General features: G+C 42.8%; 2 protein-coding genes across 4 annotated transcripts in view; one reads left to right on the top strand and one right to left on the bottom strand.

Moving 5' to 3' along the window:
- Positions 1-7,585, top strand: part of LOC125230347 (lutropin-choriogonadotropic hormone receptor) — a 48,169-nt gene extending 40,584 nt beyond the window's left edge. For 2 of the 3 annotated variants that reach the window (XM_048135482.1, XM_048135483.1), the window contains exons 4-11: positions 131-196; positions 1,952-2,020; positions 2,978-3,052; positions 3,802-3,919; positions 4,506-4,622; positions 5,336-5,439; positions 5,837-6,007; positions 6,428-7,584. In XM_048135482.1, the coding sequence (XP_047991439.1) occupies positions 131-196; positions 1,952-2,020; positions 2,978-3,052; positions 3,802-3,919; positions 4,506-4,622; positions 5,336-5,439; positions 5,837-6,007; positions 6,428-7,514 (1,807 nt within the window). In that variant the 3' untranslated portion in view covers positions 7,515-7,584. Of the gene's footprint in view, positions 1-130; positions 197-1,951; positions 2,021-2,977; positions 3,053-3,801; positions 3,920-4,505; positions 4,623-5,335; positions 5,440-5,836; positions 6,008-6,427 lie in introns of all 3 variants that reach the window. The other variant, XM_048135481.1, reaches the window with a different exon arrangement.
- A 462-nt stretch (positions 7,586-8,047) lies between these two features.
- LOC125230504 (AN1-type zinc finger protein 1-like) lies at positions 8,048-10,036 on the bottom strand. Its single transcript, XM_048135678.1, has 3 exons — positions 9,673-10,036; positions 9,405-9,507; positions 8,048-8,610 (listed from the first exon to the last, which is right to left on the bottom strand). Exons 1-3 carry the CDS (start codon positions 9,954-9,956, stop codon positions 8,086-8,088), a joined length of 912 nt encoding a protein of 303 aa, XP_047991635.1. The 5' UTR covers positions 9,957-10,036; the 3' UTR covers positions 8,048-8,085.
- Between the last annotated feature and the right edge of the window lie 3,989 nt (positions 10,037-14,025).

Raw genomic sequence — 14,025 nt, 5'->3', positions numbered from 1 at the left:
ATATCGACTATACATGAGTAACCCGCTCAAAATATTTTTAAATATGAGTTTCATACCTTTAAATTATTTGCTACTTCTTGCCTAGTTAAGTATGCTCTAGGCAGTATTAAAACAGCTTAATTGTTCACAGAGACCTAGAAGGCAACCACATAAAGCGGATCCCGGCGCATGCGCTGCGCGTGCGCGCGGCTCAAGTGTAAGTCACTAGGTACATACCCGCCAACACTTTTCTTTTCTGTTATTTTTAGTTGCACCTTCCTAACCTGACTACTTTTATCCGCAGGCCTAGCACATGATGGCCGCGGGAGTATGTCGCCGCGAGATAGACTACCTGTCCTTATGTCATTAATACAATTAGACAAAGACGTGTCATCTATCTCGCGGCGACATACTCCCGCGGCCATCATGTGCTAGGCCTACTGCACAACTTGCCTTGTCGCGCGCGAGTCCATACTTGAAGTCGCACTTGATGTATAGTCAACCAATTGGAACCCTAGGCCACTCTAGAACTATGTCACAGTAACGTTATAAATCAGATTGTAAGAAATCTCTTACTGCTTGTCATTTTGACATGGTTGTAGAGTGGCCTAGGGTTCCAATTGGTTGACTGTATGTACTCACGCGCAACAAGGCAAGTTGTGCTGAAGGGGCTGGAGATGAAACTGTAGTCGTTAAACTGTTATCTTATCTACCCATCCTCCTCTTTTTAACTCTGAATCAACTACCATCGCATTTACATCATAATTCATTCAATTTTGGAATTTAACGAGCGAAACCGCGGGTAAAAACTAGTTATTTATAAATTACAAAATATCCGTGTGATTTTTTTTATTCTTCTAATCTTTTGCTTAATGTATGATCAAAAATATGTATGCTACGCTGTTTACTGCTGAGCTACGCTTTTAGTGCTACGTCGTAGCCTGCTATAACATTAAGGTACCTATTATTCCCGGTATTCGTAGAGCCTATCTACGAGTGTTTAAATTCAAATTACTTAGCAAATCCTTTTCATCTACAAATTCTACATTCCTACCATACTTGCAAATTGGCAATGCATGTTGACAATCGCGTTTATAATTATAGTCTGTCATCGTGACCTTTTAATTCTAGCAAATAAAAAACTGCATGATTAACGCATGATAGACTACAAAAGCACACTCATTCTTGTACTAATGGACTTCGTTCATTACTCATTAGGCACTGATCCCACCAAAACCGAGTAAGCGTTGAGCTATCGGTGACAGAAGCGAACAAAAGATAGCCGCTCCCGTGTAACTAAAAAGAGAGCGAGCGATTTATAGTTCATCGCTCGGCGACGAATTATAACTCGCTCGGCGACGAACTAAACTCGCTCGTGCTATCATCGCGTCTCTTTTATTTACACGGAAGCAACTAATATCTTTTTCCCCTCACTGGCTCGGAAACACGTGTTTTGTCCTTTAATACCAGCGGGTAAAAACGCATTTTATCCACTAGTGGGTAAAGTAATTTGACCTTGAATAAAGTCAAATTAACTGCTTTAAAATTGATAAAAGTAGGTGAATCTAGTAATAAAGATGATTTACCACCTGTGGAACTACTGGAAACAGTGATAAACGCATTTTCTGCATTGTAGTTTCCTCGCTATAGTGAGGGGAAAAGTTTTGTGTTAGGTACACTCGGGTGCAAATGTATTTTACTTCTCGTGTGTTAAAAAACTCGCAATTCCACACTCGGCGTTAAAATACAACTTTGCCCCCTTGTATAATATATAACTATTGTTCATTTTCTATCGCCGATAGTTCATAGCGTCGCTTTTGGTGGGACCAGTGCCGTATGTTATTCTCACCTACAAAATACTGACAAATAATTTAATCCAGTAGTTACCAGATATCCATTCGTCCTTAGCTCGATAAGGATAAGGAGTTCATAATAAGATATCGTTTATCGCCAGCACGCCTGTTTGTTGCAGGTCACTGAACTACAACCTGATTGAGGAGGTGCCGGCGCACGCCTTCAAGTTCGCGGAGATTTCCAAGCTGTAAGTTCTTTGTTGAGTTTTCCAGAAAATGTAAGTGCGTTTTCACAGTATCCGATCCGATATCGGATGTCGGAAGGATTTCAAAGGCAAAAATCAAAGATGGCGGGGTAAATTTACATCAAATATCGGATCTCATAATGCGAAAAAGCACTAACGCCAATCGTGACTTGCGTGGACGACGGGCACGCGACGGCGATGCGACGCGACGCGATGCGATGAAACCTTCGATCTCTATGGAAGTGTCTCTTAGGTGGGCGACGTGACGAAATATATATGAATGATATGCGATGCGATACGAAGCGAAGGCGGGTGCACGCAAACCACGGCACGGCGTAACCGTTTACAGCTTGCTAGGAACGCAAGCGAAAGTAATATTTTAATGAAGTAAGTACCTACTTGCATACAAGGCCTCCAGAAGGCATGACAGTAACGACCTATATAGCCTTTTATTATAATCAATTAGCGATCTACAAATGTATGTACTAGTTAACAGTATAAGGGCCAGTTGCATCAACCACATTTGACAGACACATCGTCGCCATGCAGCAGACGTCTATGAAACTTCCCATACAATACGGTGACAGACGCAGACGGTTTGATGCAACCGGCCCTAAGTATTACTTTTCTATGCGATGCCGCTTAATACCCATTTTTACACTTGATGACCAACGATCAACTGACCGTACCTAATATAGACAACTATGTAGTACAATTGACTACAAAGAGATGTCTCCACTTTTTCGCCTTATTGCATTGTAATAAGGTGAAAAAGGTCTTTGTAGTCGCCTGTACCTACTTATATATTACGCACTTACTGCCTACCTACTTAGTAGGTATAGGTACAGCGTAAAATATTTGTATTAGGTAGGTACTTATTTCACTTCTAAAGTCTAGTAGTAGGTAAATACCGTATTAGTCATTACATTACATTAATGACGCATTGTGTTCTATTTTCAGGAGTTTCAGGGGCAACATGAATCTGAAACGTTTGGATGAAAACGCCTTTGCCGGCAACTTAGTGCTCCGACAGTTGTAAGTGTTTGAATTATTGCGGTAGTGTCTCTGCCTGCTATGCCGTGGTCCTGGGTTCAAATCCCGGTAAGGACATTTATTTATAAGTTCTTGTGTAAGAATGTGTATATTTACTTATTTATTTGAAGTAAAAACTATGCCATTTATAAGACATTGGAAAATGCAGTCTTTAGTATATTAGTCAAGATCAAAAGTGTATAAGTTGTAGGTATCCAGGTAGTACCCCCTCCTGAAAACGGATTCTGGCAGAATAAACATAATTATGGTTCATATTTGATACCTATACAAGAATATTCAACACTTTCAAATAATATTTAACTGCACGAATTCGCATAAAAAATCTATAGACTAAAATCTTTACTTGTGTTTAAAAAAACACATGTTAGTTATGTAAATATTACACATGTGAATTGCACGAAAGTCAAGAAAACATCTTGAAGAGTTTTAAAAAGAAAAGACATATAATTAAGATAATGCGTTACTCAAACAGGTACGAAAATAGGCATTTAGTATTTACATACTACGATTAAACGATAATTATTTTTATATTTCAAATTACGTTAGTTAAGTTATTTCTTATAATTTTAGAGATTTACCCAAAATGAGATACGTCCAAGTACATATATGTAACAGGAAACATTAGGTATCTTATTCTCGACCTGACTGGCAGCATGCTCCCATCATAATTTCCATTTTTTATGCGCTAAAATATAAGAGATAGCCTATGTTTTATGTTTGATTTGTTACAGAGATTTAAGCAACACCGCAATTACCTCGTTACCTATAAAAGGATTAGAGAAGCTAGAAATACTTAAGATAGAGCGCACCCCCGCGCTCAAGTACATCCCATCGATATACGACTTACAGGTAAACTATAATAGATAGGCATTAGGCACTGGTCCCATCAAAAGCGAGTATGAGCTATCGGCTATAAAAACGAACAAAAGATAATCCCTCAGAGACAGTGCGATGTTTATATTTACTCGCCCAGCGGTGAGCTATCAATATCGCCGTGTCTCTTTTATTTGCACGGGAGTGCTTATCTTTTGTTCATTTTTATAGCCGATAGCTCATGGCTTAGTAGCTCGCAGTGGGACCAGTGCCTAATGATTGTAAATTTACTACTGTACGGTTAATCAATTTCAGTCTAAGTCCACTATAGAACCCTGGCTCATTGAAACCATGGGCGGCGGTGATCGCTTACCATCAGGCGACCTGTCTGCTCGTTTGCCTCCTATCCCATAAAATAAAACCAGCCTTTACTTGCCATAAAAGTCAGATTTGACGTTTACTGTGAAAAGGTTCTATAGTGTCGTAGGATTCAAAGTCGTTGACTGTACCAATATCGCGTTGAAACGATCACGTACGGTTTTGATCGCTGCCTGACCACTGACTGTTATCTTATCAGTTAGAAGTAGTTGCTGAAAGTAATTGTGCCTTCTAAATGTTACAGAGCCTGAAGCAGGCGCATCTGACCCATCACTTCCATTGCTGCGCCTTCGCCTTCCCGGAGCGTCATGACCCAGCACGACATGCACTCTACGAGCTCTACATGAAACAACTGAAAGAGGTAGAGTCATCAACTCATTAGACTGAACACTTAAATTAGCCCTCTACCTCTATATTGTTGTGCCCTTACAGGGTGTCACATGTATACCTCTATGTTCCGCTCTATCCATGCTTGTAATGTGATATGCAATAAATTATTCTATTCTATTCTACCCCTCATCTGCCCCAATTGACGTAACTCTAGGAGCGACAGAATTGAAAGAGGTACAGCCATTATACTAAACACTTGGCTTTTCCTTGGTCTGCTCGTAACAACATTCACTCTACGAACTACATGAAACAACTGAAAGAGGTAGAGTACTGATAACTACACAATTCCACTGATATCCCGTTCGTTGGCCTGGAAGGCCTTCGAGCCCTGTATACGACTATACAATAGTTGATATGAAACAAACAGTTTAGAGACATAGCGTACTTAATTTTCAGATAAGACAATAGCCAAACAGACGTCCGGGTTCCAAAATTCTCACGGACATAAAAAGGACATGTTTTTTTGTCGCGAGCAGGAGTCTGAAGGACTAACCAAATAGGGATTTTAGTATGTATGCTTTTTATCCCTAAAGTTATTCCTTAATGGGGTGAAAATTGGAAGCTATTTGAAGAACAGAAGGATAATTAGTTTTCTATGCTAGCAGAGGCAGAGTCGTACGCATCAAATAAAATGTATTAGTAACCTACAGATTTTTCATAACAACTGTAACTTTTATCTTACAGAAATGTGCTCAAAACGCGAAGACTGCATCTGCAGAGAGAAGACAAAGATCCCTGGAGCCTATCAGAAAAGTCGACACTCAACGATTAGTAGCGAAAATTCAAGGGTAAGCGTTTAGCTCTTTTTTATAAATTGATAGTAGTACATATTGGCGACGAGATGAATGAAATTGTTAAGAAAATACAACCCTTGAGAGATCCTACTTCGTTCATATCCACAGACATATATCTAGATAAAGTTCCGTGTCCATAAAGCCTATCGCCTGGGCAAGGCTCGTTTAATAAATGATTTAGAAATTGCGTAATATTATATACTTATTACTGAATACCGTATTCTCTTTCGTCAGTCTTAATGCACGCTTGCAAATTCGAATTATGCGAATTGTTGACCTTTAAAAAAAGTTTTGCTTTCAATTTCTCTTTTAAAAAACCTTGCAATGTTATCCGTCAGTGAATGAAAGATTAATTTAATTGATCCTAATAACATTGTAACATTTTCCCCAGGAGTTCAGAAGAAGACGAGTCAACAGCGACCACAAGTGAAGACTACTCGCCAAACACCTTCGACTTCGACTACAGTGGGGACGTGAGCGCCGAGTACGGAGATGAGATGTTTCACGAGGCCGTCAACACTACCGGCGCTGAGATGCTGGAGTGCGGCAACTTTAGCGCTAAGTACGTGTCTCTTGGTCTATGGCATGGGGAACATCTTCGACTACAGTGCAGACGTGCGCCGAATACGGGGATGAGATGTTTCACGAGGCCGTCAACACTACCGGCGCTGAGATGCTGGAGTGCGGCAACTTTAGCGCTAAGTACGTTTTTTTTCCTAGCCGAGTTGGAGTTTAGCTACCGCATGTGATCAAAGCTGTCTTTGATCACATGCGGTAGCTAAACTCCAACTCGGACAAGGAAAGGAACTTTTTGACACCGTGCAAGTGTTGAGAACAAGAGGTACCTTTACAATAAAATATCGTATACGATGGACAAGGCCTGTTGTTAGCCATGAAACATCTGCTTTCAAAACCATTTTAACTTCCTAGAGTTCCTTAGTTATAGTAATGTGATGAAACTAACACCAAACTTTGTCAACAGGTTGCGCGTCGTGAACTGCACGCCGCTCCCCGACGCGCTCAACCCGTGCGAGGACGTGATGGGCTGGACGTGGCTGCGCGCCAGCGTCTGGTTCGTGGTGGCCGCCGCCGTCGTCGGCAACCTCGCCGTGCTCGTCGTGCTCCTCGCCAACCGCTCCGAGCTCACCGTGCCGCGCTTCCTCATGTGCCATCTCGCCTTCTCCGACCTCTGCACTGGCATCTATCTCTTCATGCTAGCCGTAGTCGACCTGCAGTCTTACGGAGAATTCTTCAACTACGCTTACGACTGGCAGTATGGCGTCGGATGCAAAATCGCTGGATTCCTATCCGTATTCTCTGGACAACTATCTGTTTTTACTCTTACTATAGTGACTTTGGAACGCTGGTTCGCGATCACCTTTGCGATATATCTGGAGAGGAGAATCTCTTTACGAACGGCAGCTAAAATCATGATCGGTGGCTGGCTGTTTTCTTTTCACATGGCCGGTTTGCCTTTGGCTGGTGTGTCAGATTACTCTTCAACTTCTATTTGCTTGCCGGTGAAAAGTTCATCGACCACAGACGCGGTGTATCAAGGATCGTTGTTCCTTTTCAATGCCGTAGCGTGGGTGATAATAGTGGTGTGCTACGTGGGGATATACAGATCGCTCGGAGGCGGTGGAGAGAAGTATGGAGGTAGAGGGGCAGCAGCGGCTGCTGAACGAAGAATAGCTAATAAGATGGCATTACTAGTCGGTACGGATTTGCTCTGCTGGGCGCCGGTCGCGTTTTTCGGAGTGACAGCGCTCGCGGGGGCTCCTCTAGTCGACGTGAGCCACGGGAAAGTGCTGCTAGTATTTTTTTATCCTCTAAACGCGTGCGCTAACCCGTTCCTGTACGCAATACTCACAAAGCAGTACCGTAGGGACTTGATAAATCTGATCGCGCGCAGCGGGCGCTGTAATTGGCTGGTGGAGCGGTACAAGCTGGCGGCCACGCCCCCCGCCACCGCGCACACGCAGCCGTCGGCGCCGGCGCCGCTCATCCCGCTAGTGCAGTACGAGAGGAGCACGTCGCAAATCAGTAAAGAAAATGGGGAATTGCTTTAAATTACGTTTGTTAATGATATTTGTAATTTTATGCTTATTAGATAATTTATTTATTATGTTGTGTTTTATTGACCTGAATAATCAAATTGAAAAATACTTTGTGTTGGTCTTGTTGCTAGGATGGTAAGCAAACAGGATCGAGTAGGAGAGAGTTACTGTCGAAGTAAAATGTGTAATCACAGCGCATAGACTGCCATCTCTTGACACAGGCTTAACACTTTTGAACCTCAGTTTTGACAATCTGGCCCATATTCTTAGCTTGATATGTTTTAAAATGTCAAATATTAATATTAGCGCCATCTAGCAGAGCGTACCCCAAAGGTGTAATGCCATCTAGGCCACCATACCTTTTTCTGTATGGTACTGAGGTATGTTTTTTTCTTAAACTTTATCTGTCTATACGGAGTTATATATGTCTTTGATGGTAAGTAATGAATTTGGTATTCAATTAACTCAATCAGACTATATGTTGTTAAGTGTAGGTACTATGAAAATGAGGCAATGATTAGATACAATAATAATGAAGCTACAAGTGTTTTCAATGTCTTTACTACATCTCCGGATACATATGTCAACTTAAGAAAATCTGAGCATTTTCCGAAATACCACTCAACACTTTACTATCAATGTACTCTACGACTAACTTGTCACCTTCTAGCAGCACCTCCTGGTTCATCAGCTCCCCGATCTCCACATCCATCTTCTGCGGACTGATGCAGTACCCATCCAACTGTCGGAATACCCTGAGTTTCACTTCACTCATCTTATTGTTTTCATTCTTAATATCACAAGTGTCACAAATACTGTCTATTGCTCTGCCTAAACTCCATTTTGAACTTATAAACACTGGTACAGAATCCTTTAAATCAGGATCTAAGGTCACAGACTCTAAGACCACTAATTTATCTACATCTTCAATAACTTTGATAGACTTGGCTTCCATGTTTTTTGGTTTTCCGATAGCAAAGTAGACTCGGTCAGAAGCAGGGATGGATTTAGGACCTTTTGCTTTTTGTTTTATTCTCATGAGATGGATTTTTGAGGCTGTTTTAACTTTTGCTGTAGATTGAAGTGCTTTTCTTATGTTTTCTGTTATCTATAACAAGAAAGATTCTTTAAGAGTAGAGATAGGAATGAAAGCTTTGTCATTGCTAAACGCTGCACAAAAAATATGTCATGACAAAGTCCAATGTTCAACATATGAATCCTTCTGTGTCTAAAGCTTGTTAGTAATAATTTTCAAATGTTATAGAGATCGGACCGTTGGGCCGTATGACGTTTTCGGAATAATGAACCTTATGTTATTAGATTATTATTATTCCCGTGTGGTGACGGGTTAAGAATTTCACCACCCCCTTTCTTCCCGTGGGTGTCGTAGAAGTCGACTGTGGGATATGGGTTAAATTGTGGCGTAGGCGAGAGGCTGGCAACCTGTCACTTCAATGTCACAGTTTCGTCTTCTGTCAACCCCTTATTTGCCAAGAGTGGCACTGAAACGAGCAGTTTCAGGTGCTCTGCCTACCCCTTCATGGGATACAGGCGTGATTGTATGTATGTATGTATGTATGTTATTAGAATGACGCCCTGTTATCCAATCTCTGGTTATAATACATTCCATTTTTAAGTACACATTTATTATACATGAAAGAAAACTATGGAAACGGATTAAATCGCGTATAATGAATTTACAATTCATCCCGACATTTCGAACACTTTACAGCGTTCATGGTCAACCCGCTGTAAAGTATTCGAAACGTCGGGATGAATTGTAAATCCATTATACGCGATTTAATCCGTTTCCATAGTTTTATTTCATGAGTAACTATTGAGGTAACCGAAGACAATATTACATTTATTATAGTTTGAAAAATAAATAGTAAAAAGAAATACCTTCTCTTGTAAATGCTTATTGGCCTCTTGGAACTGTCGTCTTGGGGCTTCCAGCTGCTCTATTTTGGCTGCCATCGTTTCGTCATCAATCTCTGGGCATGACCTACAATGAAATTATCAGCGAGTTATAAAAAGTAAAAAAAAAGTAAAAAAAATCGTTTTGGTAATTGACTTACACACACTCATAGACACAATGAGTATAATATATAAGTGATCTCTGTGCTACATTGAGATACTCTTGAAATAGGTTACCTTGAGTAATACTTACGGGTGAAATCGGTGTTCAATACAGAAGTGTTTTTGGCATTTTGGACACAGTATTTCGTGCAAGCTGCCTTTCCGGCAGCCCTTGGATGAGCAACGGAATATCTGATCATCGCTCTTCAGCTTGATCTCCTTCGGTTCCGGCGCTAACTCGCATTCTCCAGATAAACTGTGCTCAGTAAAATGTTCACGACAAAAAACCTTCCCACATTTACATTGTAATGGCAGAAAATCAATTTGATTGCAATTTTCGTACATGCAATGTTCGCCTAATGTGGGGAACTCCATTTCTCAGGTATTTTATGAATATTTTGGTCTTTATTATCGACTTGAATGTTTCGCTTGGTCATGAAAACAAAAATGATGGAACATAACCTATTAACGTCAATGTCAGTTTGACAACTAGCCTTCGTTTAGAAATTTTAAGTCGATAATTTGTGAAAACTACGCCATCTAGCGTCCAGTAGCGTAACCTCTTTCCCAATAGAGGTAATTGGTAAATTTTGAACTAACCTTAAAAATGAACTAGAATGGTCAAAAATGCACGTGTTTTTTAACCGACTTCATTTATTTTAGCCAGGGACCGGCCCGCTATCCCTTATACGGGGTTTTGTATGGGTATTTCGTTAGGCTTAACTTACCCTACCCTTTTGACGCGATACCCTTTCATTTTGCTTTTAAAGCCCTAACGAAAGCGCTTACCTAAAATAGCCCAATACCCTTATCATCGGCTCAGCCTAACGCCATAAGGGTGAGCCTTATATTGGGTTTTATTTGCTTTCCCTTATAGATCATATCGTGCTAGTTTAAATCCTGTACCTCACTCATAAAGCACACATTACTCCGAACGAAATAACATAAGATCGTTACCTATGGCAGCACTGTGTGTGATATTTGCGCGTTTCTGTTTAATGGAAACGGCTGTAGATAAAATAAGGTTCAATTTTCAATACCAAATACTTATAGTTATGATAGGCTCCTGCTTTGCTCGAGTGTAACACAGGCAAACGCTGCTTTTTAGGGTTCCGTAGTAAACTAGGAACCCTTATAGTTTCGCCATGTCTGTCTGTCCGTCCGTCCGTCCGCGGATAATCTCAGTAACCGTTAGCACTAGAAAGCTGAAATTTGGTCCCAATATTTACATCAATCACGCCAACAAAGTCCAAAAATAAAAGATGGCAAAAATGTTTTATTAGGGTACTGAACCCTGGCTGCACCTAGGGGAACTCGGGTTTAGTGTAATACAGGCAAACGCTGTTTTCGTCATCGGACTTGTCTTGATGAGTACTCGAGTGAGCAGTACCCGAAGTCCAGCTGATGCTGAACCCTGGCTGTACCTAGGGGAACTCGGGTTTAGTGTAACCCAGGCAAACGCTGTTTTCGTTATCGGACTTGTCTTGATGAGTACTCGAGCGAGCAGTACCCAAAGTCCAGCTGATGCTGAACTCTGGCTGCACCTATGGGAACTCGGGTTTAGTGTAACACAGGCAAACGCTGTTTTCGTCATCGGACTTGTCTTGATGAGTACTTGAGTGAGCAGTACCCGAAGTCCAGCTGATGCTGAACCCTGGCTGCATCTAGGAGAACTCGGGTTTAGTGTAACACAGGCAAACGCTGTCTTCGTCATCGGACTTGTCTTGATGAGTACTCGAGTGAGCAGTACCCAAAGTCCAGCTGATGCAGAACCCTGGCTGCACCTCTGGGAACTCGGGTTTAGTGTAACACAGGCAAACGCTGTTTGCGTCATCGGACTTGTCTTGATGAGTACTCGAGTGAGCAGTACCCGAAGTGCAGTTGATGCTGAACCCTGGCTGCACCTAGGGGAACTCGGGTTTAGTGTTACACAGGCAAACGCTGTTTTCGTCATCGGACTTGTCTTGATGAGTACTCGAGTGAGCAGTACCCAAAGTCCAGCTGATGCTGAACCCTGGCTGCACCAAGGGGAACTCGGGTTTAGTGCAACACAGGCAAACGCTGTTTTCGTCATCGGGCTTGTCTTGATGAGTACTCGAGTGAGCAGTACCCGAAATCCAGCTGATGCTAAACCCTGGCTGCAGCTAGGGGAACTCGGGTTTAGTGTAACCCAGTTAAACGCTGTTTTCGTCATCGGACTTGTCTTGATGAGTACTCGAGCAAGCAGTACCCAAAGTCCAGCTGATGCTGAACTCTGGCTGCACCTTGGGGAACTCTGGTTTAGTGTGAAACAGGCAAACGCTGTTTTCGTCATCGGACTTGTCTTGATGAGTACTCGAGTGAGCAGTACCCGAAGTAGCTGATGCTGAACCCTGGCTGCATCTAGAGGAACTCGGGTTTAGTGTAACACAGGCAAACGCTGTTTTCGTCATCGGACTTGTCTTGATGAGTACTCGAGTGAGCAGTACCCAAAGTCCAGCTGATGCTGAACTCTGGCTGCACCTAGTTGTGAACTCGGGTTTAGTGTAACACAGGCAAACGCTGTTTTCGTCATCGGACTTGTCTTGAGTACTCGAGTGAGCAGTACCCAAAGTCCAGCTGATGCTGAACTCTGTTTGCACCTAGGGGAACTCGGGTTTAGTGTAACACAGGCAAACGCTGTTTTCGTCATCGGACTTGTCTTGAGTACTCGAGTGAGCAGTACCCAAAGTCCAGCTGATGCTGAACTTTGTTTGCACCTAGGGGAACTCGGGTTTAGTGTAACACAGGCAAACCTGGGAAAAGCCAGGGTTCAGCATCAGCTCTACCTTGGTTACTGCTCACTCAAGTACTCAACAATACAAGTCCGATGACAAAACAGCGTTTGCATATGTTGCACGAAACCCGAGTTCCCTTAGGAATAGCCAGGGTTCAGCATCAGCTCTCTACCTTGGTTACTGCTCACTCAAGTACTCATCAAGACAAATCCGATGACGAAAACAGCGTTTGCCTATGTTGCACGAAACCCGAGTTCCCCTAGGAATAGCCAGGGTTCAGCATCAGCTCTGCTCTGGTTACTGCTCACTCAAGTACTCATCAAAACAAGTCCGATGACGAAAACAGCGCTTGCCTAAATGTTACACCAAACCCGCGTTCCCCTGGGAAAAGCCAGGGTTCAGCATCAGCTCTACCTTGGTTACTGCTCACTCAAGTACTCATCAAGACAAGTCCGATGACGAAAACAGCGTTTGCCTATGTTGCACGAAACCCGAGTTCCCTTAGGAATAGCCAGGGTTCAGCATCAGCTCTACCTTGGTTACTGCTTACTCAAGTACTCATCAAGACAAGTCCGATGACGAAAACAGCGCTTGCCTATGTTACTCCAAACCCGCGTTCCCCTAGGAATAGCCAGGGTTCAGGATCAGCTCTACCTTGGTTACTTTACTGCTCACACAAGTACTCATCAAGACAAGTCCGATGACGAAAACAGCGCTTGCCTATGTTACTCCAAACCCGCGTTCCCCTGGGAAAAGCCAGGGTTCAGCATCAGCTCTACCTTGGTTACTGCTCACTCAAGTACTCATCAATACAAGTCCGATGACGAAAACAGCGTTTGCCTATGTTGCACGAAACCCGAGTTCCCTTAGGAATAGTCAGGGTTCAGCATCAGCTCTACCTTGGTTACTGCTCACACAAGTACTCATCAAGACAAGTCCGATGACGAAAACAGCGCTTGCCTATGTTACACCAAACCCGCGTTCCCCTGGGAAAAGCCAGGGTTCAGCATCAGCTCTACCTTGGTTACTGCTCACTCAAGTACTCATCAAGACAAGTCCGATGACGAAAACAACGTTTGCCTATGTTGCACGAAACCCGAGTTCCCTTAGGAATAGCCAGGGTTCAGCATCAGCTCTACCTTGGTTACTGCTTACTCAAGTACTCATCAAGACAAGTCCGATGACGAAAACAGCGCTTGCCTATGTTACTCCAAACCCGCGTTCCCCTAGGAATAGCCAGGGTTCAGGATCAGCTCTACCTTGGTTACTGCTCACACAAGTACTCATCAAGACAAGTCCGATGACGAAAACAGCGCTTGCCTATGTTACTCCAAACCCGCGTTCCCCTGGGAAAAGCCAGGGTTCAGCATCAGCTCTACCTTGGTTACTGCTCACTCAAGTACTCATCAATACAAGTCCGATGACGAAAACAGCGTTTGCCTATGTTGCACGAAACCCGAGTTCCCCTAGAAATAGCCAGGGTTCAGCATCAGCTCTACCTTGGTTACTGCTCACTCAAGTACTCATCAAAACAAGTCCGATGACGAAAACAGCGCTTGCCTATGTTAAACCAAACCCGCGTTCCCCTGGGAAAAGCCAGGGTTCAGCATCAGCTCTACCTTGGTTACTGCTCACTCAAGTACTCATCAATACAAGTCCGATGACGAAAACAGCGTTTGCCTATGTTG

The sequence above is a fragment of the Leguminivora glycinivorella genome, chromosome 10 (genome assembly GCF_023078275.1).
Source record: "Leguminivora glycinivorella isolate SPB_JAAS2020 chromosome 10, LegGlyc_1.1, whole genome shotgun sequence".
In the NCBI taxonomy this organism is placed as follows: Eukaryota; Metazoa; Arthropoda; class Insecta; order Lepidoptera; family Tortricidae; genus Leguminivora; species Leguminivora glycinivorella.
Note: the sequence above shows the minus strand (reverse complement) of the source record. Positions and strands in the feature narration are given on the sequence as shown.